The sequence below is a fragment of the Pan paniscus genome, chromosome 13 (assembly GCF_029289425.2).
Source record: "Pan paniscus chromosome 13, NHGRI_mPanPan1-v2.0_pri, whole genome shotgun sequence".
NCBI lineage: Eukaryota > Metazoa > Chordata > Mammalia > Primates > Hominidae > Pan > Pan paniscus.
The window spans coordinates 53,913,505-53,938,696 of NC_073262.2; the positions used below are offsets into that span (position 1 = coordinate 53,913,505).

At 45.7% G+C, this 25,192-nt stretch overlaps 1 protein-coding gene and 1 pseudogene across 1 annotated transcript; both read left to right on the plus strand.

Annotated features, from left to right (window-relative positions):
• The first annotated feature begins 15,877 nt into the window (after positions 1 to 15,877).
• On the plus strand, positions 15,878 to 18,120 carry LOC100973300 (nucleophosmin-like). Its single transcript, XM_034954271.3, has one exon. It carries the CDS (start codon positions 16,789 to 16,791, stop codon positions 17,269 to 17,271), a length of 483 nt encoding a protein of 160 aa, XP_034810162.1. The 5' UTR covers positions 15,878 to 16,788; the 3' UTR covers positions 17,272 to 18,120.
• Positions 18,121 to 19,863: 1,743 nt separating this feature from the next.
• LOC112439217 (small nucleolar RNA U13) lies at positions 19,864 to 19,977 on the plus strand (annotated as a pseudogene).
• Positions 19,978 to 25,192: the final 5,215 nt, after the last annotated feature.

Sequence of the window (25,192 nt, forward strand, 5' to 3'; positions counted from 1 at the left end):
GGCATGTGCATTCAAACACATACATGTACATGGCAAGATGAACTGAGTATTTCTCCCTTCCTGAACAGCCACCTGCCACCCCCCTTATTTGTTTGTTTAGAGACGGAGTCTCACTCAGTGTTACCCAGGCTAGACTGCAGTTGCACAATCTCTGCTCACTGCAAGCTCTACCTCCCTGGTTCAAGTGATTCTCCTGCCTCGGTCTCCCGAGTACTTGGGATTACAGGCATGCACCACCACGCCCAACTGATTTTTGTATTATTAGAGACAGGATTTCACCATGTTGGCCAGGCTGGTCTCGAACTCCTGACCTCAAGTGATCCACCCGCCTCGGCCTCCCAAAGTGCTGGGATTACAGGCATGAGCCACCACGCCCAGCCAGCTATAGACATTTTTTGTAAAAAAACTTTTTTTAATGGAAAAGTATATATCAAAATTAATTCAGTTATCTAATTAGGTTTTTCCCTGTTTCTTTTTTGTTTTTTTCATTGAAACGGGTCTTGCTATGTTGCCCACAGTGTTCTTGAATTCCTGGGGTCAAACGATCCTCTTGCCTCAGCCTCCTAAAGTGCTGGGATTACTAGCATGAGCCACCAGGCCAGCCATTTTTCACTTTCTCAATTTTTAAAAATTAATGAGGTTTTTGTTGCTATTATATATAATCAGACAAAAAGCTATAAAGGAAAAAAAGAATTAGTCCACAGACAAGTTTTGGTTGGAGTCCGACATTTCACAAGCTGTGTATTGGCCATAAGATGGAGTGTCGAGTGAATAGATGCCACAGAAATGGCCTTTGAATGGCGAATGAATGAAGTTGACACAAGTTCAGAACGGGTTTTTCCATTACTGTCGTTTGGAATACAGTGTGGCCAAAGCCAAGGCAACTGGTCACTGTGACTGGAAATTGTAGCCCTGGCTGATAGTGGTATGAGACTGCTAATATGAATTCTAAAATCTCACTTTAATGCAGCAAAGCCTATTTCTTGAAGTGGTTGGGGAGAAAGTACAGCACATGAAAATGATAGAGAATTCACATTTCAGTGTATGTAAATAAAGACTTACTGGAGTGCAGACACACTTAATGTGTATATGCTGTCTGCGGCTACTTTTCTGCTATAGGAACTCAGTTGTAACAGACCATATGTGGTCCTCTGCTTAGTGCTGCTGCTGGACGCACTACAGATTGTGCATTTCATCGTTGGAGTAGTCCCAACTCATAGGAAAGCATCAGAAGAGTTAGATGTTTAAAATGGAGTATCAGCTGGGTGCGGTGGCCCACACCTGTTAATCCCAGTACTTTGGGAGGCCAAGGCAGGCATATCACCTGAGGTCAGGAGTTCGAGACTAGCCTAGCCAACATGGTGAAACCTCATCTCTACTAAAAATACAAGAAACTGGGCTGGGCACAGTGACTCACGCCTGTAATCCTAGCACTTTGGGAGGCTGAGGCAGGCAGATCACGAGGTCAAGAGATCAAGACCATCCTGGCTAACATGGTGAAATCCCCGTCTCTACTAAAAATACAAAAAATTAGCCGGGTGTGGTGGCGGGCACCTGTAGTCCCAGCTACTCAGGAGGCTGAGGCAGAATTGTTTGAACCCCGGAGGCAGACGTTGCAGTGATCCGAGATCGTGCCACTGCACTCAAGCTTGGGAAACAGAGTGAGACTCCATCTCAAAAAAAAAAACACCAAAAATACAAAAAATTAGCCAGGCTTGGTGGCCAGCACCTGTAATTGCAGCTACTCAGGAGGCTGAGGCAGGAGAATCGCTTGAACCCGGGAGGTGGAGGTTGCAGTGAGCCAAGATCACCACTGCACTGCAGCCTGGGCACCAAGAACAAACTCCATCTCAAAAAAAGAAAAATACAAAAAATTAGCTGGGCGTGGTGGCAGGCGCCTGTAATCCCAGCTACTTGGGAGGCTGAGGCAGAAGAATCACTTGAACCTGGGAGGCAGAGATTGCAGTGAGCTGAGACCGTGCCATTGCACTCCAGCCTGGGCAACGAGCAAAACTCCATCTCAAAAAAATTAAAATAAAATGGAGTATCAGCACCCAATTTCTTGACAGGAAAATGAGGCTGTAACTAAAGTAAGTTTCCAAGTGGCTTGTTAGCCAAGCAAGGAAAGCCATGTAGCAATGATGAGATAATTGTGTTTGATTCCAACAGCAGAAGAAATGTGGCCAGAGAAAATAAACTTGTTGATGTTGTAGTTGTTGTTGTTAGAGACAGGATCTCACTCTGTGGCCCAGGCTGGAGTGCAGTGGCATGATCATGACTCGCTATAGCCTCTGCCTGCCAGGCTCAAGTGAACCTCCCCGCTCAGTTTCCCAAGTAGCTGGGACCACAGGTGCACGCCATGATGCCCAATTAACTATTTTTGGTAGAGACGTCTCACTTTATTGCCTGGGCTGGTCTTGAACTCCTGATCTTAAGCCGTCTTCCCTCCTCATCCCAAAGTTTTGGGATTACAGGCATGAGCCACCAAAATAAACTTCAAACTGTTGGCCTTTTGGTGAAAACAACAGTTGCTTGAGGAAGCAACATCAATAGTTTAAAAACAAGACAAATGATTTTGAACGTTTTCCTTGGCTCCTGAGGGCTAACAGGTGTTACCAATACTGCTTAGTTGATCATTCAAAGAGTCATTGCCGAGTTGGAAGTGTTAGGGCGATCAGTTTATTTCAGTTTGCCCAGAACCTTTCTGGCTTAAACACTGGAAGTCTCACTTTCTGGGAACCTCCTCAGTTCCAGGAAAATTGGACCTTAGAAGTCACCCTGGAAGTGACTGAACAATTAGCCTCTGAATAGTCTGTGGAGCAGCTGTAAGCAAAAATGTTTTCAAAGTTGAAAGATTTATTATAACCTGAAGTGGGATTTGCCAAGTTGGGCCACAACTGATAGCGGCAAAAATACGTAGATAGTAGAAAAGGGCTTAGTCGAACAAATTTCCCATTTGTGAAAATACAGGGTATTTGAAGGCTAGTCATTGCATGAATTACCAGCAGGTGCTTTTCAGAAAATACATGAACCTATCGTGTCATTGAAGCAGTAGTCACCAGTGCACTTCATTTGTTCCCTGGACTTGGCCATCATCAGCAGTTCCATGGATTGACAGAAATAGAAACAGAACATCCTGACTCACCCTGCCTACCACACAGCAGTTTGATGGCTTAGCAGTGATAAAGATTTACCTAGACTTTCTGAGTTCAGGGCCAAGATTTAAAATTTGTGAGTGAGAACATTCTGTTAACTATTATCATCAAATACTGAACAGGTTCAGAAAGTAGATTTTGCTGCAAACTTGCTGTTTCTTCATGAATTTAAGTCAATGAGTTCAATTTAGAATTAAAAGGCAAAGCCACTTACATTCAAAACTTACAAGGCTGAAAAGTCATTTTGATGACAACATTTGAATCACGAGTAATATCAAGCTACTTTATGTACTTCCTGTGCTGTGGAGAGTTAAAAGCCGTGAGATCTGCATTCCCACACAATATTTACAGCAGATATATTTACCAACCTCAAACTGTGCTTCCAATAGTGTTTTCAAACTTCAGTAAAAGTGCAAAGGAAATTTCCATATTTCAAAATCTACATAACTGAGGGACTACAAAGCTTCCACCCATCTTTCAACAGAAGATGACTAGCGGCAGTGTAATAACATGCTAGCACATACCACGACAGAAAGGTAATAGAATTCTACAAATGATTTTCAAGTGAGGAATATACTCAATTGAAATCATACTTGGCCAGGGGCGGTGGCTCACGCCTGTAATCCCAGCACTTTGGGAGGCCGAGGGGTGGATCACCTGAGATCAGGCATTCAAGACCAGCCTGGCCAACATGGTGAACCTTGTCTCTACTAAAAATACAAAAATTAGCTGGGCATGGTGGCAGGCGCCTGTAATCCCAGCTACTAGGGAGGCTGAGGCAGGAGAATCACTTGAACCTGGGAGGCGGAGGTTGCAGTGAGCCGAGATAGAGCCATTACATTACAGCCTGGGTGACAGAGCGAGACTCCGTCTCCATATATATATATATAATCTTTTTTTAGGTCAACATCAACAGGTGAACATCGCAAGCAATGTTGATTGGAAACACTAGCTTCACACCTTCTACAAAACTGAACTCAAAATGTATCACAGACCTAAATGTAAAACATAAAACTAAAAAACTTTTTAGAAGAAAACAGAAAAATCTTCATGACCTGTGTTTAGGCAAAGAGTTAAACATGAAACCAAAAGCATGATCTATAAAAAGGAAAAGTTGATAAATTGGACTTAATCAAAATTTAAAACTTGCTTGGTGAGGAGTCTTTCTGAACCTATTCTGGTTCAGGGCTGCCCAGTTAAAAACAAAAAAAAGGCCAGGCGCCCAGTGGCTCACACCTGTAATCCCAGCATTTTGGGAGGCCGAGGTAGGCGGATCACCTGAGGTCGGGAGTTCAAGACCAGCCTGATCAACATGGAGAAACCCTGTCTCTACTAAAAATATAAAATTAGCCAGGCGTGGTGGTGCATGCCTGTAATCCCAGCTACTCAGGAGGCTAGGGCAGGAGAATCGCTTGAACCCAGGAGGTGGAGGTTGTGGTGAGCCAACATCGCACCACTGCACTCCGGCCTAGGCAACAAGAGCAAAACACTGTCTCAAAACAAACAAACAAACAAAAACAAAAATGTGGCCGGGCATGGTAGCTCACCTGTAATCCCAGCACTTTGGGAGGCCAACAACACAGGTGGAACACCTGAGGTCAGGAGTTCAAGACCAGCCTGGCCAACATGATGGAACCCCACCTCTACTAAAAATACAAAAATTAGCTGGATGTGGTTGTGCACGCCTGTAATCCCAGCTACTCAGGAGGCTGAGGCAGGAGAATTGCTTGAACCCAGAAGGCAGAGGTTGCTGTGAGCTGAGATCTTGCCACTGCACTTCAGCCTGGGTGACAGAGCAAGACTCTATCTCAGGGCAAAAAAAAAATTCTTGGTGAAAGACACTTAAGAGAATGAAAAGATAAACTAGATTGAGTGAAAATATGTGCAAAAGACTTTTTATCCAAAATAGACCTCTCAGGTGAGCACAGTGGCTCACACCTGTAATCCCAGCACTTTGGGAGGCAGAGGTGGGCAGATCACCTGAGGTCGGGAGTTCGAGACCAGTCTGACCAACATGGAGAAACCACATCTCTACTAAAAGTACAAAGATTAGCCGGCTGTGGTGGTGGGCACCTGTAATCCCAGCTACTCAGGAGGCTGAGGCAGGAGAATCGCTGGAACCCGGGAGGCAGAGGTTGCAGTGAGCCAAGATCATGCCATCACACTCCAGCCTGGGCAACTGGAGTGAAATTCTGTCTCAAAAAAAAAAAAAAAAAAAAAAAAAATCAGCCAGGCGTGGTGGCACGTGCCTGTAATCCCAGCTACTCAGGAGGCTGAGGCAGGAGAATCACTTGAACCTGGGAAGCCAAGGTTGCAGTAAGCTGAGATCATGCCACTGTACTCCAGCCTGGGTGACAGAGCAAGACTGACCCAAAAAAAAGAAAAATCTCTTAAAACAATCAGCCTGAATTGTCATAGAGAAACCTAATTTCTGCCTTTTGACCATAAAATAGGAAGTAATAATGACTTTTCAACGCTTGTACTCCATTTAAGGACAGGCGGCCGGGCACAGGGGCTCATACCTGTAATCCCAGCACTTTGGGAGGCCGAGGCAGGCGGATCATGAGGTCAGGAGTTCAAGACCAGCCTGGCCAGCATGGGGGAAACCCCTTGTCTGCTAAAAATACAAAAAAATTATCCACGTGTGGTGGCGGGTGCCTGTAATCCCATCTACTTGGGAGGCTGAGGCAGGAGAATTGCTTGAACCTGGGAGGCAGAGGTTGCAGTGAGCCAAGATCGCGCCACTGCACTCCAGCCTGGGTGACAGGGCGAAACTCCATCTTAAAAAATAAAAATAAAAAAAGGACTCAGGCATAACATGAAGTATGCAATAATAATTAATGTTTATTACATGTTTGCATATGTAAGGTACTATTGTAAACATTTAAAATATTTGAACTCGTTTCCTCAGAACAACCCTATAGATATTACTATTCCCATCTGAAAGATGAGTAAACTGAAGCCCAGGGAGCTTAGGTAGCTTGCCCACAGATTGTCTATGGTGACCCAGTTGAACTGACTCAAGTTCTTACAGTTTACTTTCAGTGAGATTAGCATAAATGCTAGATTATTCGTGGCCATGGAAAGGAAAAGGGCTGGGGGCAATGCTTCATGCCTGTCATCCCAGCACTTTGAGAGGCTGAGATGAGATGGAAGGATTGCGTGAGCCCAGGAGTTTGAGACACCAGTGAGCACTGGAGGGGACCACTGCACTCCAATCTGGGTAAGAGAGCAAGACCCCCCTCTCTAAAAATAAACAAACAAAAAACAGGGAGAAGTAAAAGACAAGACCTAGTGACTTTCCTTTGTTGTTGTTGTTGTTTTTGAGACAGTCTCACTGTGATGCCCAGGCTGGAGTGCAGTAGTGCAATCTCAGCTCACTGCAACCCTCACTTTCCTGGTTCAAGCGATTCTCCTGCCTCAGCCTCCCGAGTCGCTGGGATTACAGGCGCCTGCCCCCACACTTGGCTAACCTTTGTATTTTTAATAGAGGCAGGGCTTCACCATGTTAGCCAGGATGGTTTCGAATTCCTGACCTCAAGTGATCCACCCACCTCAGCCTCCCAAAGTGCTGGGATTACAGGCGTTAGCCACCGCGCCTGGCCGACTTTCCTTTTTTGCTGTTTTGTTTTTCTTCTCCAAGTTATTGGTAGAGGGACCTAGTGACTTTATGAATTGGGGGCAGAAATGGGGCACTGGGGCACACATGGAATGAAGAAGGCTAACAAGATTTCTATTCTTAAATGCTCAGCCTTGAAATAACTCAGAGCAATATAACGCTAGGTGGCAATAGATCCCAGGCACTTGAAATTTACTGTCAGCCTGGCACGGTGGCATGAACCTGAGGTCCCAGCTTCTGAGAAGGCTGAAGCAGGCAGAGAAAATCTACAGTTAACTCATTGCACTTAAAGAGATTGGCAAAAATCCAAAATTATTAAAGGGGTTTATACCCTAGTGTTAACTTTTTTTTTTTTTTTTTTTGAGATGGAGTCTTGCTCTGTTGCCCAGGCCGGAGTGCAGTAGCGCAATCTCGGCTCACTGCAACCTCCATCTCCTGGGCTCAAGCAACTCTCCTACCTCAGCCTCCCGAGTAGCTGGGATTACAGGTGCCTGCCACCACGCCCAGCCAATTTTTGCCTTTTTAGTAGAGATGGGGCTTCACCACATTGGCCAGGCTGGTCTTGAACTCCTGACCTCAGGTGATCCACCCGCCTCGGCCTCCCAAAGTACTGTGATTACAGGCATGAGCCACTGTGCGCGGCTGGAGTCTCACTCTTTTACCCAGGCTGGAGTGCACTGGCGCGATCTTGGTTCACTGCAGCTTCCGCCTCCCAGGTTCAAGCGATTCTCCTGCCTCAGCCTCCTGAGTAGCTGAGATTACAGGCACCTGACACGACACCTGGCTAATTTTGTATTTTTAGTACAGACGGGGTTTCACCATGTTGGCCAGGCTGGTCTTGAACTCGTGACCTCAGGTGATCCACCTGCCTCGGCCTCCCAGAGTGCTGGGATTACAGGTGTGAGCCACTGCGCCTGGCCTCAGCCCACCAATTTCTACACTACTACAGGACAGAAACTACCACTATCAAATGCCCCTTAAGCAATTTGGTGCTTAGGAAACATCTTTCCAATAATTGACAATTGGTGAAAATATATTTGCCAAATGGGTTTGGATCACCAGCAATACAACATTCCAATGACATGAACCATGAAAATGTTTACCTTATGAATTTGTGTATAAAGATGAAGAAATATAACTTCGATTAATTTTACAATATTTATGGGCAAATTATTTATTTATTTATTTATTTTATATAGAGATGGAGTCTCACTATATTGCCCAGGCTGGTCTCCAATTCCTGGCCTCAAGCAGTCCTCCCACCTTGACCTCCCAAAATGCTGGGATTATAGGCGTGAGCCGCTGTGCATGGCCAAAGCAGTTTTGGTTTGGTTTGGTTTGTATTGGTTTTTAGAGACAGGATCTCACTGTGTTGCCCTGGCTAGAGCGCAGTAGCATGATAATGGCTCACTGCAGCCTCGAACTCCTGGCCTAAGGTGATCCTCCCACCTTGGCCTCCTGAGTAGCTGAAACTATGGGAACTTGCATGAGGCCCGGCTAATTTTTTTTTTTTTCTTGAGACGGAGTTTTGCTCTTGTCACCCAGGGTGGAGTGCAATGGCATGGTCTCAGCTCACTGCAACCTCGTCCTCCCTGGTTCAAGTGATTCTCCTGCCTCAGCCTCCCAAGTAGATGGGATTACAGGCATCTGTAGCCACCACGCCCGGCTATTTTTTTGTATTTTTAGTAGAAATGGGGTTTCACCATGTTGACCAGGCTGGTCTCAAACTCCTGACTGACCTCAGGTGGTCTGCCCACCTTCCAAAGTACTGGGATTATGGGCGTGAGCCACCGAGCCCAACCTTTTTTTTTTTTTTTTAGAAATGGGTCCTCAGTATGTTGCCCAGGCTGGTCTGGAATTCCTGGCCTCAAGTGATCCTCCTGCCTCAGTGTCCCAAATTGCTAGGATTACAGGCATGAGCCACTGCCCCTGGCCAGCAAATAATTATATATAATTATATACAGTGCATATAATGTTCTTAGGTATGTATTAAAATGATGGCTCTATGTAAAAAGAAAGTTTCGGCTGGGCGCAGTGGCTCACGCCTGTAATCCCAGCACTTGGGAGGCCAAGGTGGGTGGATCACTTGAGGTCAGGAGTTTAAGACCATCCTGGCCAACATGGTGAAACCCCGTCTCTACTAAAAACACAAAATTAGCTGGGTGTCCTGTCAGGTGCCTGTAATCCCAGCTGGGAGGCTGAGGCAGGAGAATCACTTGAACCTGGGAGCTGGAGATTGCAGTGAGCTGAGATCGCACCATTGCACTCCAACCTGTCAACGGAGCGAGACTCCGTCTCAAAAATAAATAAATACATAAATAAATAAATAATTTTACACAAGAGAACTTTGCTTTAATACCACAATCACTGTAAACACAATCTGTAGCCCTTGGTGTTCAGAGTATATTTCCTGTTTTCCAGTCACTGGGCTATTTTGGTTTTATTTCTTATTCATGAGGCCTGAACTATAAACACGAAGTAAACACTAGACTTAGAAGTTGGAGCATTTTTCTACTTCAGCTAGTAAACCTCAACATTTTGGAAATATTTTTCAAGTTATATGTAAATGATCTATTTCTGTCCTTTTTCTCTCCAAAACAAATAAAAACAAAATAATAAAACAATTTGGATAGTTAGGGTTTACTTGAGGTCAGGAGTTAATGTCCCGTCCCATTGATCCAATTAGAGAATGTTTCACATACCTGTCTACAAATTTATCCTGTTGCAGTAACCAATCTGTTTTATAATTAAGTAGCTTACCAATTATTGCAGTGGCCTGCTCTGCTTCAATTTCTATTAACAAAAAGAAAATGAACTTGTAGCAGTATCTCAGACATTACTTTTCTTTGCTGATAGGAGCCAATTTTGGAATCTCCCCTGTTATAAATAAATGCTGTCAACCCTACAAGGTCCAGGAAAAGAAATTCAGACATTTGATACTTGCCAAACATAGTTTCCACAGCAAATGTGCCATAAGTAATGCTGTTGTTCTCAGTAGCTTCATTCACAGGTTCTGTGATTTGGCTATTCAAAAGAGGAGTTCACTGGTTTGGGGGAAAGTAGGACTCTTGCAAGAGGAACCTGGGGAAATATCCTAATTATCTGTCCCCAAAGAGAAAATGTTGAGATGTTTTTTGGCAGTGATGCAGGATACTCATTGGCAGTTTTTTTATTCTGAAGGACTGTGTTAATTTTTCTTCTATTTCTCCTTTAACACTTGGCTAGATGATAAATATTGTGGCTTTTCTCTAATTAACTTTTTTTTTTTTTTTTTTTTTTTAGACCAAGTTTTGCTCCTGTCGCCTGGTCTGGAGTGCAATGGTGCGATCTCGGCTCACTGCAACTTCCGCCTCCCTTGTTCAAGCAATTCTCCTGCCTCAGCCTCCGGAGTAGCTGAGATTACAGGCATGAGCCACCACAGGTGGCTAACTCTGTATTTTTAGTAGAGACGGGGTTTTTCCATGTTGTTCACGCTAGTCTCGAACTCCCAACCTCAGGTGATTTGCCCGCCTTGGCCTCTCAAAGTGTTGGGATTACAGGCATGAGCCACCGTGCCCGGACTTCTAATCAACTTTATAAAAAACAAAAACCGCTGCCAAGGCATGCCTGGTATAATTTTAAAAACTGCACCCAGTAGTTTAGTAAATGCAAACTGTATAACTTCCCTACCTTGCAAATTTGTACTTAGCCAGCTATCTGATTTGATGTTAATGTAGAACCAGCCATAAAAAGGCATGTTATTCAGTCGGCTCCTTATTTTCCTGTGACTTTTTTTTTCCATTTAACTTATTATCTGAATAGGTAATACATGCAAATGGTATGAAAATTCACATGGCTTGAGAAGGTATCTCTGTCCCAGGCATTGCTCCTCTGCCCCAGTCCCCTGACCAGCTTGCTACTCAAGTGGACATGCCACCATCCTCCCCAGCTTCCCAGGCAGTATCCCCAGTGATGGGGACAAGGCTGGCACATCACATTTGTTTAATGAATGAATGCATTCAAAACATTCGTGAGTGCCCACCATGTGTCAGGCACTGGGGATCAGCAGTGAATAAAACAAAAATTCCTGACCCCACGAGGCTTATATTCAGCATTGCGAGACAAGCAATTACCAGATAAAGAAGTAAAGAAGGTCGGGCACAGTGGCTCACACTTGTAATCCCAGCATTTTGGGAGGTCGAGGCGGGCAGATCACTGGATATCGGGAGTTCGAGACCAGCCTGGCCAACATGGTGAAACCCCGTCTCTACTAAAAATACAAAAAAATTAGCCAGGCATTGTGGTGGGAGCCTGTAATCCCATCTACTTGGGAGGCTGAGGCAGGAGAATTGCTTGAGCCCGGGAGGCGGAGGTTGTAGTGAGCAGAGATCATGCCATTGCACTCCAGTGTGGTTGACAGAGGGAGACTCCATCTAAAAAAAAAAAAAAAAAAGAAGTAAAGAAATACATTATGTGGCACAAATGGTAAGTACTGTGGAGAAAAATAAAACAAGAAATGGGTTTAGGGACTTCTAGAGGTGGAAGTGGGACTGCCATTTTCAGTGGGTGATCAGGAAGGCCTCATACTGAACATGACATTTGAGTGATCTTTTTGAGGAATTCGGGGAGCCATGCAGAGATCTTGGAGGAAAAGCTTTTAAGGCAGAGGGAACAGCAAGTGCAAAGGCCCAGAGGCCAACCAGGCTGGGTTATTTTATTATTTTTACTTTTTTAGAGGTGGGGCTCACTCTGTCATCCAGGTGGGAGTGCAGTGGCATGATTATAGCTCACCGCAGCCTCGAATTCCTGGGCTCAAGCATTCCTCCCGCCTTGGCCTCTTGAGTAGCTGAGACTACAGGCGTGGTTATTTTAGAAACAGCAAGGGCACCAGTGTAGCTGGAACAGAGTTGCCAAGGGAGAAGTAGAGAAGGACAGTAAACAGATGCGTCAGGACCATGGAGGCCACTGTAAACCATTGGCTTTGACTCTGAGTGAGTCAGGAGCATCAGTGGGTTTACGGTTTAAGGGATCAATGCTCAATACAGCAGCACTGAGAATAGACTGTAAGGACACACAGGAGGTTGATGCTATTGCAGTAATCCAGATGGGCGTCAGTGGCGGGTTGGACCTGGTGATAGCAAGGAAAGTAAAAAGTGCTCACATTCTGGATAAATGTTGAAAGTAGGCTGGGCCTGGTGGCTCACCCCTGTAATCCCAGCATTTTGGGAGGTGGAGGTGGATGGATCACTTGTGCCCAGGAGTCTGAGACCAGCCTGGGCTACACAGAGAGACCCCATCTTTACAAAAAATAAAAAATTAGCTGGGCATGGTGGCACGTGCCTGTAGTCCCAGCTACTTGGGAGGGTAAGGCAGGAGGATAACTTGAGTCAAAGCTGCAGTGAGCTGAGATCATGCCACTGCACTCCAGCCTGGGTGACAGAGAGAGACTCCTCTGTCTCAAAAAAAGAAAAAAAAAAGGTGGCTGACAGGTGTAGCTGATGATTTTGATATGAATGTAAGAGGGAAAAAGAGGAGTCGGGTTTGACACCGAGGACTTTGACCTGAGCAACTGGAAGAAGGGAGGTGCCTTGGCTGAGATGAGGAAGGCTGTGGGAAGATGTTTGAAGGAAGAGTGGAGATCAGAAGTTATGCTTTAAAAATGGTAAATTTGATGCTCTTGATAGTTATGGGGTGAGACAGAGTGTGCAGCTGGAGAGAAGCCTGTGGTTCACAGGAGAGTTCTGAGCTGGAGACATCAGTTCAGGAGACAGCCATGAGACCCAGTGAGATCATAAAGGAGCAAGGGCCCTGGAGCCCTCTCATGTCTAGAGGCCAGGAAAATGGGCGGGAACCAGCAGACGACACCGAAAAGCAGAAATAGCAAGGTGAGGAAAAAGCCAGTGCGCTGTGTCCCGGAAGTCAGGGGGAGAAAGTGATCAGCTGGGCCCCATGTTGCTAGACATGTTAAGATGCAGTCTGAAAATGGACAATTGGATTGAGCAATCTGGCAATGACCTTGCAATAGGAGAGCTAAGCAAGTTTCCAGCCTTGAAATTGTATAATCCTTTTAGTTTTTTGGGTTTTATTTTTATTTTTTGAGGCTGAGTCTTGCTCTATTGCCCAGGCTGGAATGAAGTGGCGTGATCTCGACTCACTGCAACCGCTGCCTCTCAGGTTCAACCAATTCTCATGCCTCAGCCTCCTGAGTAGTGGGGATTACAGGCACTCACCACGCCCAGCTAATTTTTGTATTTTTAGTAGAGACAGGGGTTTCACCATGTTGACCAGGCTGGTCTCGAACTCCTGACCTCAATCCACCCTCCTCAGCCCCCCAGAGTGTTGGGATTACAGGCGTGAGCCACCGAGCCCGGCCTATCCTTTCAGTTTATACAAGCTATTATATTTCAAATTAAACAATGAAGGAAGAGTCAAACAATGCTAAAGCAGTCCCCTCATCAGAGGTAACATGGCACCTCCCACATCAAAGAGCAAGGGTAGGAAGCATGGAGCCCCCCAGCTGTTTTTGAAACTGTGACTGCCCTCATCATTTTTGGGACATTACTTCTACCTGAGGCCTCTTGATTGGAGTCAAAATTGAAACCCAAGTCAGCCTGGTTCCAAGGGCTATGTCCCTTTCTCCTTATGACATTTTTATTTCTTTTTAGAGCAAAATGTTTTCACCAGCTTCTGGAAGTTACAAATCCATTTTCTTCATCTTTTGCTCTGCTTTAGAAAAATGTGAAACTGAATGGCTGGGCGTGGTGGCTCACGCCTGTAATCCCAGCACTTTGGGAGGCCAAGGCGGGCGGATCACGAGGTCGGGAGATGGAGACCATCCTGGGTAATGTGGTGAAACCCCATGTCTACTAAAAACACAAAAAGATTAGCCGGGCATGGTGGCGGGCGCCTGTAGTCCCAGCTACTCGGGAGGCTGAGGCAGGAGAATGGCGTGAACCCGTGAGGCAGAGGTTGCAGTGAGCCGAGATCACGCCACTGCACGCCAGCCTGGGTGACATAGTGAGACTCTTCTGTCTCAAAAAACAAAAAGAAGGAAAGAAAAATGTGAAACTGTACTGTAGGGTAGTTTTCTTTTTCCAAACATTTTTTTGTGCTGCTTACTGGTCTGAAAAATATTCTTCTAATCAATAATAATATATTTGAGACATTCATGGACAGGTTAAGAATGAGAGGATCCCTTTGGAAGGAACAAGGCAACAAAGACCCCAGTTCATAGAAGATCATACTTTTGTTAGGCAGTTTGCCTCAAACTTCTCCTGTGATGCTTAGCATCCAAACTGGTGTAAGGTAAATGATTCCTCCTAGTTGAGTCCTTGTCCTGTCCTTAACCATGCATCCCAGATCAGTCCTGTCCATGGTTCTTATCCTTTTTACTCTCACTTAGTGGGATTGGGAGCAAGGAATGCAGATTTTTTTTTTTTTTTTTTAACTCTGTTGCCCAGGCTGGAGTGCAGTGGCATGATCTTGGCTCACTGCAACTTCTGCCTCCCTGGCTCAAGTGATTCTCTCTCGTGCCTCAGCCTCCTGAGTAGCTGGGATTACAGGCGTGCACCACCACGCCCAGCTAACTTTTGTATTTTTAGTAGAGACGGGGTTTCACCATGTTGGCCAGGCTGGTCTCAAACTCCTGACCTCAGGTGATCCACCTGCCTCGGCCTCCCAAAGTGCTGAGATTACAAGCGTGAGCCACTGAACCCGGCTGGGGTGCAGATTTTACATCTACCTCTACAGGCCATGGATTTGGCCACAGAAATTCACCTGTGGCATATCAGAGTATAATTGGCAGAGTGTTTTCTTTCTTTCTTAATGGTACATAAATTGTGGAGTGTCTTACATCCACAGGCATCTTGGATTTGATGAATTATGATGCTGGCCACATGCAAGCTATCCATGGCCCTGTCTAGGCTGCTGTAGGTGCCACACAGTTGCTATGCTCACCTGTATCTCTTTTAGTCCCCAGTATGCCATGTTTTTCTTTCAGTATTAGCTACTTATTTTCTTACTTCCCCCATTCATTCCATGAAAATCTTTCTCCATAACTCATTTTCCTTTTTTGGAAATGGCATTCTGTAAACCAGAGGCATTGCCTTTTATTTCTTCTCTTACTGGATTAATTTTTTTGCCTCCCAGGAAATGAAATTAACTACATTCCATAAAGCCCCGGCCGCAGTGGTGGGGAAGGCAGGAGACACAAGGCAGAAGTCAGGGATGGAGATTGTCTTCCGGGCATGTGGGAACTTGCTGGGGTGCCATGGTGTAGCCCCCTTCCCTCTCTGAGCCTAGGCACTTGTATCAGGGAAAGAAGTCACTGAATTCACCAGTCAAGGTCCCTCCTGCCCTAAATTCTAGAGTTCATTTGAGCCCCACAAATCCTCACTGGAAAAGAAGTTCTGATGCAACCCCCAGCCTGCCCTGGTGAGGGACAGCTCCAAGACTGTGCTGACCAGAGCAATCAGTGCCTCCTCTCTGGCAGAGTAAATAGCCACAGTCAACGCACCTCCCACAACCACGCTCCTCCACCACCTTGACTGATCTGTCCTACCTGTCACAGATCAGTGTCTAACATCAGAGAGCATTTCCGAGGTACAAAAACTGGGAACACAGGAAGGTGGGCACAAACTCGAAGAGCCAGAGGGACAGATCCCACTGTAATTGTTTACTGTCTGTCTCCCTCAGACTGTGTCCCGTTCAACCTTGTGCCCACCCCCACCTGCTCCCCCACACTTGGCAATCAACTGCACAGAACAGGTACCCAGGAAGTGCCAAGGGAGTGAATAGTTCAGATGTGGGCGTGAGAGAAGTGCCCAATGAGTTCATTCATTGGAAAGGAGGAAATTATCTGATGCCACTGTGGGGGTTAGGGAAGACCTAAGATTCAGCACACCATGCTAGGAAATGCCTAAGAAACACAGGAGGACTGTGGCAGACGTCTGCTGTTTCTGGTTCCCAGCCTCGTTGGCCTTGCGCGTTCACCTCCCAATTTTCTTTGAATTCACCACCTCTCCCCACTCTAGTCAACCCATGCGAGTCTCCCTTTCAAATCAACCTATGTGAGTGACCCCAGCAAGAGGTCCTGCCAGTGGCAACAAGGCCCAGGCCGCAGGGACAGACATGTTATAAAGTTTGGGCAAATGAGAGTCCTCCCTAGGACTCTTGCTAGAACTATTGGGATAGGCACACTTCCCACAGTGTCTCCAAACTTGGAGGAGCAGCTGGCGGCCCTTTCATCACCACAGAGAGCCCTAGCCCAAGAATAAAGCCAGCCCCAAAGAAAGCCAAACCAAGAGATGGAAGGAGATGGTTTCCTGAGGCCCTTGTCTGAGTCCCTCAATCTAGCCATGCATGACATTCCCTAGACTTTTCAGTAAGGTGTGCTAATCATTTTCTTTTTCACCCCAAAACCAGTTTGAGTTAGATTTCTGTCACAGGCAAGCAAAAACGTCCCAATACAGGCAACAGATTTTTTTTTTTAATTAATTGGCTGATTTGCTGGGCATAGTGGCACACACCTGTAGTCCCAACTATCTGGGATGTGGGAGTACTGCTTGAGTCCAGGAGTTTGAGACCAGTCTCGGCAATATAGCGAGACTCTGTCTTAAAAAAAAAAAAAAAAAAAAGAAAGGAGGCTGGGCATGGTGGCTCACTCCTGTAATCCCAGCACTTTGGGAGGCTGAGGTGGGTGGATTACCTGAGGTCGGGAGTTCAAGACTAGCCTGACCAACATGGCGAAACCCTGTCTCTACTAAAAATACAAAATTAGCTCGGCGTGGTGGTGCATGCCTGTAATCCCAGCTACTCAGGAGGCTGAGGCAGGAGAATTGTTTGAATCCGGGAGGCACAGGTTGCAGTGAGCCGAGGTCGTGCCATTACACTCCAGCCTGGGCAACAAGAGCAAAACACTATCTCAAAACAAAAAACAAAAAACAAAAAACCTGGTGTGATTCCGTCCTGCGCGGCTATTCTCCCTGTTTAGGGGCTGGTGCAAAGGATGAATTGCACATTGTTGAAGTAGAGGCAATGAATTACAAAGGCAGTCCAATTAAAGTAACACTGGCAACTTTGAAAATGTCTGTACAGCCAAAGGATTCCCTTGGGGGCTTTGAAATCACACCACCAGTGGTCTTACGGTTGAAGTGTGGTTCAGGGCCACTGCATATTAGTGGACAGCACTTAGTAGCTGTGGAGGAAGATGCAGAGTCAGAAGATGAAGAGGAGGAGGATGTGAAACTCTTAAGTGTATCTGGAAAGCGGTCGGCCCGTGGAGGTGGTAGCAAGATTCCACAGAAAAAAGTAAAAGTTGCTGCTGATGAAGATGAAGATGATGATGATGAGGATTTTGATGATGGGGAAGCTGAAGAAAAAGTGCTGGTGAAGAAATCTATACGAGATACTCCAGCCAAAAATGCACAAAAGTCAAATCAGAATGGAAAAGACTCAAAACCGTCAACACCAAGATCAAAAGGACAAGACTCCTTCAAAAAAACAGGAAAAAACTCCTAAAACACCGAAAGGACCTAGTTCCATAGAAGACATTAAAGCAAAAATGCAAGCAAGTATAGAAAAAGCGCATTGAACAGTCCTGGGCACTACTGGTAAATTAAGCCCAAAGATGGGGAGAAAGGAAAAGGAGAGACAAATATAGTCCATACTGAGTGTCATCAACAATCCAGACTGAAGTCTTCTATTTTAATTTCAATCCCCTTTTCTGATTTGCCACCCATGCCTCTTCAGGCTGGAAATAATCTCACGCTTGGTTCCCTAAAGCACTTTCTTCTGACTGCTGTGATTCAGTGAACCTTGCCCTTTCCTTTCTATTACTTGTGCATTTGCCTCACCTCTGACAATGTTTTAAGTCGCCTTTGTATCTCCTTAGCTGCTTAATAAATATTTGAATGAATCAAAAAAAAAAAAAAGGAAAGAAAACAGAAAAAAAGAAGATAAACTGGCAGATTTGAAACAATTGTAGGTTTAAGAGGAAAAACTTATAACAAATAGCTGGGAATGATACCATCAGAGATGAGCTCAAGAGCAGTGGTGGGAAGAGGCCTGCTGCCAGCGCCACCCCCGCTCCCGCCCTGCTGGTGTGGTCACAGCAAGGGGCTGCAATGGACTCAAGAACATTCCTATCATCCTGATGAAGTCAGAAAATAGAAACCTCACTCTTTTGTCTTCCTGTTAGCAGGTGTTTGGAAGCCTTCAAACAGTTTCCAAAAGTCTCAGCAAGCTGAGAGCAGAGGCTCTCGGAAGCCCGTGGGGGATGTTTGGCACCTGTTTTGCTGGTAAAACGCGAGGAAGTCCATACGTACTCTTGCCACCCCCAATGTGACCAGAGGGAGGTTTCTCCCCTCTTCACGTTGTAAATGTCTTGCATAATTTAGCGTCTCTTTTCCTGGTTAAACGTTACCCACAGCTGCCTGCTAAATGGAAAAATGACCAACAAATCACCAGGCAGGTATGTGTCCGTGAAGAATTTCCCACGAACCAGCAGGGATGTTGACCTTTCATTTTAACAACCTGGGGTTGTGAGACCATAAAAATCACTTGTGCGGGGGGGTATAGGGTTGCAATTAGTTGTTCCTCACAGATGCTACTGTGTCAGGAAGTGAGGGCTTTCTCTGATGATATAATGACCTTCATTCAGCCACCAGATCCTTTAAGCAGGTAACACAAGCCCAGTGGCAGAGTTTTTATTTTTTCCTTTCAAAAGCCATGTTTTCAGAGATTAAAAATTTGTTCTGCTTGCATTGAAGTAGGCCTTAAAAACAAAACAAACTTTTTGTTTGTTTGTTTTTGAGACGAAGTCTCACTCTGTCACCAGGCTGGAGTGCAATGGTGTGATCTCAGCTCACTGCAACCTCTGCCTCCCCAGTTCGAGCAATTCTGCCTTAGCCTCCTGAGTAGCTGGGACTACAGGCATATGCCACCATGCCTGGCTAACTTTTGTACTTTTAGTAGAGACGGGGTTTCACCACGTTGGCCAGGCTGGTCTCAAACTCCTGACCTAGGTAATCTGTCCGCCTTGGCCTTCCAAAGTGCTGGGATTACAGGCGTGAGCCACGGCACCTGGTCCAAAACAGACTTTAGTATCAGTTTATTGCACCTCAGCCTCTCAAAGCACTGGGATTACAGGTGTGAGCCCACCATGACCAGCTGTTGAATGAATTTTGACAAATACATACACTTGTGCAACCAGCCCCACAATCAAAATGCAGAATAATTCCATCACCCCAAAGTTCCCTCATGCTCCTTTGCGGCCAATCTCCTCCCACAACCCCTGGTTCCAGGCTACCACTGATCTCATTTCTGACCCTATAGTTTGTCTTTTCTATAATTTCTTTTTTTTTTTTTTTTTTTTTTGAGACGGAGTCTCGCTCTGCCGCCCAGGCTGGAGTGCAGTGGCACAATCTCAGCTCACTGCAACCTCCCCCTTCCAGGGTTCAAGTGATTCTCCTGCCTCAGCCTCCCAAGGAGCTGGGACTACAGGCGCCTGCCATCACGCCTGGCTAAACTTTTCTATAATTTCATATGAATGGAATCATACAGCATAGACTTATTTTTCTCTGTTTCACAGACCATCATCCATGTATCAGTAGTTCTTTTTATTGCTGGGTGAATGAAGCACAGTTTGTCCATTCACCAGCTGATAGACATTTTAATTGCTTCCAGTTTTATGCTATCATTAATAAAGCACTTATAAATATTCATATACAAGGCTTTGAATGAACATATGTTTTTATTTCTCTTGGATAAATACGTACAAGTTGGATCTCTGGGTTATATGATAAATTTATTCTAACTTTATAGGAACCTGCCAAACTATTTCCAACAGCAATGTATGGGAGTCCCAGTTGCTCTACATCCTTGCCAATATTTTGTATAGTCAGAATTTTCAATTTTAGCCATTCTAGTGGGTGTTTAATGATACCTCATTGTAGTTTTAATTTTGGCCTCTCATTTGACAGAGAATCATAGGCAGAAGAGTCAAAGCTTGGACTTCGCACCCATGGTCTTTTGAAGGCCACAGGCAGGGAAGGCAACGCCCATGCACCCAAGTCAAAACATGTGGAGAAAATCTTACCCTGTGGAGGAAAAACCCACTTGTGGATTTGTTTCAAAACTTAGTTTAGATCTTTTGAGTTTTCACATTCGTGTGAGATGTGCCTCCCTCAAACCTTGTTACTACCTTGGCACATTACATATCTGACGTGAAAATTAAATAAAAAAGAAAAGAAAAAAAAGTTTATGAGGGAAACTCATTACCCACCTGTATTGTAATGGAGATGAATCTCCTAGAGCAATCTAAACATGCGGCTTTTCTGGTTTTGAAAGGGGAAGAGCTGGCTTGGAGAGCCACACACTGAGCCACGATCTTGACCTCAATCTCGTCAATCCTCCTGGGCATTTCAGGACCGTGGTCAAAGAACAGATAAATGAACAGTGTGTCAGGCACCGTTCCACACATTGGTGACCTGGGCCCTGTCCTTATAGAGCTTACTATCCCATGAGGAAGGCAGATGCCAAACAAGTGATTATAAGTTGTGTGCTATGGAAAGCAGGCGCAGTAAGCCAGGGGCACATGATAAGGGGACTTAACCCAACCCCAGCGGCAGGGAAGTGCCCAAGCCTTCCAGGAAGGGAAAGAACGCACACAAAGCTCTGGGGAGGAACTGGCAGTGTGAGTTAGAGGAAACCAGGGAAGTCCAATATAGTCACGGCCTAAGAAAGCGCCTGACAAGAACACAGAGGCCCAGGCTCATGGCAGCAGGATAGGGCCTGGGCCTTTGTTTTTTCCCAAGTTCCCAAGCTGTCCTGATGGCAACCAAAGTTTAAGAACCACAGCCTCAGAACAATCCTCCAGGCTACCTCTCCTGCACCAAACACAGCCCCTGTTGGATGGAAGTTGATTCCTCCAGAGGGCCCTGTCTTAAGCCTCCACGCTGTGCAATTCTCTATCACTTCTTTAGTCTTTTTTCAGATGGTGGGTTTTTCACTATTATATGGCTTTATTTACTTTATTTATTTATTTATTTATTTTTGAGTTGGAGTCTTGCTCTGTCACTCAAGCTAGAGTGCAATGGCGTGATCTCTGCTCACTGCAACCTCCGCCTCCCGGGTTCAAGCAATTCCGGCCACAGCTTTCCGAGTAGCTGGGATTACAGGCGCCTGACACCATGCCCGTAAAATTTCTGTACTTTTAGTAGAGACAGGGTTTTGTCATGTTGGCCAGGCTGGTCTTGAACTCCTGACCTCAAGTGCCTGCCTTGGCCTCCCAAAGTGCTGAGATTACAGGAGTGAGCCACCACGCCCAGCCTATTTATTTATTTATTTATTTTGAGATGGAGTCTCGAACTGTTGCCCAGGCTGGAGTGCAGTGGTGCCATCTCAGCTCACTGCAAGCTCTGCCTCCCAGGTTCACGCCATTCTCCTGCCTCAGCCTCCCGAGTAGCTGGGACTACAGGCGCCCACCACCAGGCCAGGCTAATTTTTTTTTGTATTTTTAGTAGAGACAGGGTTTCACCATGTTAGCCAGGATGGTCTCGATCTCCTGACCTTGTGATCTGCCCACCTCGGCCTCCAAAGTGCTGGGATTACAGGCGTGAGCCACTGAGCCTCAGCCTATTCATTTTTTAAATCAACTTTATTTAAGTATAATTTACAAACAGTAAAGTTTACCAATTTTAAATAAAATATTCAATGGGTTTCAACAAACCCATACAGTTGTAAAACCACCATTACTCCAACCATCACTCTTGCCCCTTTGCAGTCAAGCTCCTTCCCCCATTCCCAGCTCCAGGTAGCCACTGATCGGCTTTCTGAAACAACGGTTCTGCCTTTCTGTTCTTTCTTGTAAATACAGTATGTGGTGTTCTGTGTCTAGTTTCTGTCATTTAGCGTAATGCTTTAGAGATTCATCTATGTCACCTGTATCAGTAATTCATTTTTTAAAATTTCTAAGCAGTGTCCCACTGTATCGATTACTACAATTTGTTCACCAATTGGTGGGCATTTGGATTGTTTCCAGTGGTTGGCTATTAGAAATGAAACTTTTGTGAAAGACAAGTACAAGTTTTTTTGTGAACGCTTCCATTTCTTGTAAGTAGATAACTCAGGAGTGAAATGCTAGGTCATAGGTATGTTTACATTTTTTTTTTTTTAAAGACGGAGTTTCGTTCTTGTTGCCCAGGCTGGAGTGCAATGGTGCCATCTCGGCTCACCGTAGCCTCCACCTCCTGGGTTCAAGTGATTCTCCTGCCTCAGCCTCCCGAGTAGCTGGGATTACAGGCATGTGCCACCACGCCCGGCTAATTTTGTATTTTTAGTAGAGACGGGGTTTCTCCACGTTGGTCAGGCTGGTCTTGAACTCCCGACCTCAGGTGATCCGCCTGCCTCAGCCTCCCAAAGTGCTGGGATTATAGGCATGAGCCACCGTGCCCGGCTGGTATGTTTATAAGAATCTGCCAGAAGCCAGGCTTGGTGGCATGTGCCCATAGCCCTAGCTATTCAAGAGGCTGAATTAAAACCCGATTGTGTTTGAATAAAAGCACTGTCAGGCCAGGTGCGGTGGCTCACACCTGTAATCCCAACACTTTGGAAGGCCGAGGTAGGCAGATCACTTGAAGTCAGGAGTTCGATACTACCCTAGCCAACATGGAGAAACCCCGTCTCTACTAAAAATACAAAAATCAGCCGAGCATGGTGGCACATGCCTGTGGTCCCAGCTACTCTGGAGGCTGAGGCAGGAGAATCGCTTGAACTTGGGAGGCGGAGGTTGCAGTGAGCCAAGATTGTGCCACTGCACTCCAGCCTGGGCAACAGAGCGAGACTCAGTCTTAAAAAAAAAAAAAAAAAAAAAAAAAAGCACTCTCACTGCAGAAAGGAAAATAGGTTGAAAGGGACCAAAGGCCAGTTAAGCATCTTTTACAGTAATTTAGGTTGGAGGCTTTGAGAGGGAGTTAGAAAATCTCTGGTCAACATTTATATCGTAGACAAAGGGGCTGCAGGAATAGGGATAGGAAAGAATAATTTACCTTTGCATATGCTGAGTGCACAGACGAACTGTGAACTTGACCCGTGTCGGGCTGTGAATGAGTCACAGAGCCTGGCAAAGATCTGCTCCTGACTGTGCTTGGGGACCGGGGATCCCACCAATGGGAACAGGTGGGAACAAAGACAAGAGACAGTTCGGTAACCACCCAAGAGGTTCACCTTGCCCACTGCCTAGACAGAGCCGATTCATCAAGACAGGGGAATTGCAATAGAGAAAGAGTAATTTACACAGAGCTGGCTGTGCGGGAGACTGGAGCTTTATTATTACTCAAGTCAGTCTCTCCAAGCATTCGGGGAGTGGAGCTTTTTTTTTTTTTTTTTTTTTTGAGACGGAGTCTCGCTCTGTTGCCCAGGCTGGAGTGCAGAGGCGCAATCTCGGCTCACTGCAAGCTCCGCCTCCCGGGTTCACGCCATTCTCCTGCCTCAGCCTCCCAAGTAACTGGGACTACAGGCGCCTGCCACCACGCCAGACTAATTTTTTGTATTTTTAGTAGAGACGGGGTTTCACCGTGTTAGCCAGGATGGTCTCGATCTCCTGACCTCGTGATCCACCCGCCTCGGCCTCCCAAAGTGCTGGGATTACAGGCGTGAGTCACCGTGCCCAGCACTGGCCATGCAGAGCTTTTAAAGATAATTTGGTGGGTGAGGGGAAGCCAGTGAGCCAAGAGTGCTGATTGGGCAGGTCAGAGATGAAATCATAGGGAGTGGAAGCTGTCTTCTTGTGCTGAGTCAGTTCATGGATGGGGACCAAAAGATCAGATGAGCCAGTTTATTGATCTGGGTGGTGCCAGCTGATCCATCAAGTGCAGGGTCTGAAGAATATCTCAGGCACTGATCTTAGGAGCAGGGTAGGGAGGGTCAGAATCTTGTAGCCTCCAGCTGCATGACTCCTAAACCACAATTTCTAATCTTGTAGCTAGTGTTAGTACTACAAAGGCAATCTAGTCCTCAGGCAAGAAGGAGGTCAGCTTGGGAAACGGCTGTTACCATCTTTGTTTAAACTATAAACTAAGTTTCTCCCAAAGTTAGTTTAGCCTATGCCCAGGAAAGAACAAGGATAGCTTAGAAGTTAGAAACAAGATGGAGTCGGTGAAATTAGATCTCTTTCACTGTCTCAGTATAATTTTGCAAAGGCAGTTTCAGTTCTTATCTCCTTGGCTGAGACCAGGAAATAAATTTTTACAGGAATGGAGTTGTAAGTAGTGGCTGGTTGTCTTTTGAAATAACACCATGTCACAACAGCATCCAATTGTTATTAATTTATAGAGCAGCTAATCTTGATGGGCACTGTCAGATATGGGTATGGATATATGGATATGGGTGAGACACTTACCCTTCCTTCAAGTTGCTCATAGTTTAGTAAGTGAGCAAACTGACTGTGCTGACTGTGGTTTCTTTTTTTTTTTTTTTTTTTTTTTTTGAGACAGTCTTGCTCTTGTCTCTTGTCGCCCAGGCTGGAGAGCAATGGCACAATCTTGGCTCTCTGCAACCTCCACCTCCCAGGTTCAAGTGATTCTCCTGCCTCAGCCTCTGGAGTAGCTGGGATTACAGGCACCTGCCACCATGCCTGGCTAATTTTTGTATTTTTTTTAGTAGAGACAGGGTTTCGCCATGTTGGCCAGGCTAGTCTTGAACTCCTGACCTCATGATCCGCCAGCCTTGGCCTCCCAAAGTGCTGGATTACAGGCGTGAGCCACCGTGCCCAGCCCTGACTGTGGTTTCTAACACTGTCTCTACAGGAAGCCGTCTCTCTAACAGTCTCTCAGATCTTAACCTATTTATTTGTATCCCCTTACTGAGTGGGCCCAATACCTGTGAAGGGCAGCTGTGTAACAGCATCACCACAACTCTGTTGTACGAGTTGAAGTTCATTGCATTAACTTTGAAGGATTAATTAATATAGTGTCTCTCTTCCAGGATTCCTATAGGACATGCTGCTAAGGGCTCAGGCCAGAAGTGGGCTCCATCCTCAGCTTTTTTTCAGAAGCTACAGAAGCAACTGTTTTCACCCCCATACTCAGAGCGAGTGAAATGGGAGTTGCCGGAAGAAAGTGCTTCACGACGACAGAGTGGTTATCAAAATATGCCAATCAGCCACACAGCTCCCAGCTCACAAGATTTGTCAAAGGGCCAATCAGCTCTAAGGGTTTCTGTGGAGAAAAATGCTCATTTATTGGGAGACAGAAAGGAGAGCTTTGGCTGAAACCACTTTGCCTTCACCAGCAACTTTTTAATCCCTTTGTCTGGTGCATGAAATCAGTTCCCAGAACACGGAGGTTATTAATAACTGTGGGACCTTTTCCCAGTCTCCAGATCAATTGGCAGAAGCCTCTGGTTATTTCCTTCTGGATGCTTCTATTATTTGGAGCTGAGA